This window comes from Salvia splendens, chromosome 5 (assembly GCF_004379255.2).
Source record: "Salvia splendens isolate huo1 chromosome 5, SspV2, whole genome shotgun sequence".
Taxonomy (NCBI): domain Eukaryota; kingdom Viridiplantae; phylum Streptophyta; class Magnoliopsida; order Lamiales; family Lamiaceae; genus Salvia; species Salvia splendens.
The window spans coordinates 16,081,849-16,084,184 of NC_056036.1; the positions used below are offsets into that span (position 1 = coordinate 16,081,849).

Sequence of the window (2,336 nt, forward strand, 5' to 3'; positions counted from 1 at the left end):
GAATGTGGATGAAATGAGTTAGTGAAAAGTGATGCCTACCTACCATTTATAGTAATAATGAATCGAAACTTCTAATGGCGGACAGACTAAAATAGTAAACCGGGACTTCTAATGGGTACTACTGAATATTTGCATCTACCGCATTTATGTACCCCTTTAGATGAGTATTTTTGAAGAACTAATTAAATACAATAGTACTTTTAGAGGTTCAAAACGAAGAGTTTTTCAGGCAATTATTCAAACCATATTTAACAATATGTATTTTAGGCTAAAGAGCTCAGCGGCTATTCCTATTAAATTTGAAAGTGATCAATTAATATAAGCATTGGTTGTCAACTGAATACAGAGAGACAAGAGTAAATATTAAAATGCGAAGAAAATGTAGGAAATAATTCTGAGTGATACAATCGATCTTAATTATGAAACAAAATACAATCAACTTCATTCCAAAACCATCACTATGCATTTCAACTTTGATTTCAGAGATGCCACAGTTTTGAAGCTGCAAAACACACCATAGCAAGAAAAAATTAGTTCAATTCACTTAGAATCAATGAAAAAGAAAGATTGGTAACATAATGGCTATAGTAGTTTAGAGATTACCTGTTTTGGAAATGCTAGACTTATAATCACCATTAATAGCCCAAAAGAAATAGCCACGAAGACCAAGTGCTCTAGCATAACCAATCTTGGCAGCCACAGTCTTCTTATCATCGTACCCCACCCAATAATCACCCCCCACGGAGTACACCGACACCGTCGCCACGTCATACACGACCTTCGCCTTGTTGGCCTTATTAAACTCCACCACCTCAGCATAAGTCAGCACACCCGTCCCGTTCCAGCCTGGCCCCACGTCCACCGCCGCCACACCCACACCGTGGACCCCGCGGTCCCTGAGCTTCCACGTCCTCCCATAAAGGGGCAGCCCCATGACCAGCTTGCTGCGAGGCACCCCAGCCCGGACCCACGACCCGAGCCCGTAGCTCGTGCTCAGGTTGCTGCTCGGGTCGAACAGGGCTGCCTGCGCGCCGGTGACAGACTTGTTCCACGCGCCGTGGTAGTCGTAGTTCATGACGTTGATCAAGTCCAGATTCCTGCTCACCGAGGCCGCCGGGTACGCCCGTGGCACGCCATCGAGGAACGTGTCCGCAGAGTAGTACACCGCGGCCGTGAGGAGGAGCGGCGGCCGCCCTGTAGCGGCCGCCTCCTTTTGCACCTCCGCACGCCACTCGTCCAGAAGGTATCCCAAATTTTCCATATCCGTTGGAGTTTCAGGGAATTCCCAATCCAAATCTATTCCATCAAATCTGTTCAACAACAAACTGAATTTTAGGGCTACTGGTCATTTAATTTATGAAGTTTGGTTTAAAATTAGATTATTAAATTAAAATGTTTCAATTTTTTTCATTTGTTTCTTTTACATACAAAATGTGGCTTTTGATGGTATTCAAAACGAATTAATATTCCAATCTTGCGCGACAGACTAGAATTTGATCAAATTTCATGATTTAAACGTTAAACAAAAGTGATTAAAGATGAGATAAGAAACCCGAATTTTCTTGCAACATGTATGCTGGAGTGGATGAAAGGTGCGCGCGAGGAAGAGGTGGAGGCGAGACGGGAGAAGAGGGCGGTGCCCTCAGCAGCGCCGCCGACAGAGAAGAGTGTGATGAGGGGAGGGTTGGCTGCACGGATGGTAGAGGTGAAGTTGAGAAGCAGTGGAGCTTGGGTTTGGTCTATTTGGAATTGGAAGGTGTCGATGTGTGGAGTGACAAAAGCGTAGTAGATGTGAGTGTAAAGCTTGGTTTTGATGGAGGAGGGATCCACGTTAGACCATTCAGGGTAATACACCCCTTTGACGGGAATGCACGAAGGCGATGAGACTGCGAGAGTCGTCAACAATGCTGCGATCACGCACGCTACCGCGATCCTTTTCTGGGCTGCTGCCATGTTTAGGACTTGGTTATGAGTGGTATGTCTATGGCTATGTGTTTATATCATGCCTGTGCTGAGAAAGAGAGAGGAGAGTTGTTTACAATATGTGATTATTTTACGTCCTATTTTGGATAGATGCATTTGTAAGTTTCGGCTAGTTTTTTATGAAGGACCAATTTTAAAATATGCATCACCAAGGTTGAATATTTCTTTCACCAGCCGTCCCTTTTGTTTATAGATCAATTGGGATTTGGGATATTTTTAAGCCGCATGGAAATTTCTAAACTTTACTCAAACTTTTGACTTATTTGTTGGAATTGAAGAATCTTACATACGTACATATATGTAGTTGTTGCAATTCGATATAATCTATTTGGATAGACAAATTTACTAACACA

General features: G+C 43.2%; 1 protein-coding gene across 1 annotated transcript; it reads right to left on the bottom strand.

Moving 5' to 3' along the window:
- Positions 1 to 317: 317 nt before the first annotated feature.
- LOC121803280 (nod factor hydrolase protein 1-like) lies at positions 318 to 1,994 on the bottom strand. The gene is made up of 3 exons (XM_042202959.1): positions 1,553 to 1,994; positions 604 to 1,310; positions 318 to 502 (listed from the first exon to the last, which is right to left on the bottom strand). The coding sequence occupies exons 1-3, from the start codon at positions 1,951 to 1,953 to the stop codon at positions 480 to 482; spliced, it is 1,131 nt and encodes a 376-aa protein (XP_042058893.1). The 5' UTR covers positions 1,954 to 1,994; the 3' UTR covers positions 318 to 479.
- Between the last annotated feature and the right edge of the window lie 342 nt (positions 1,995 to 2,336).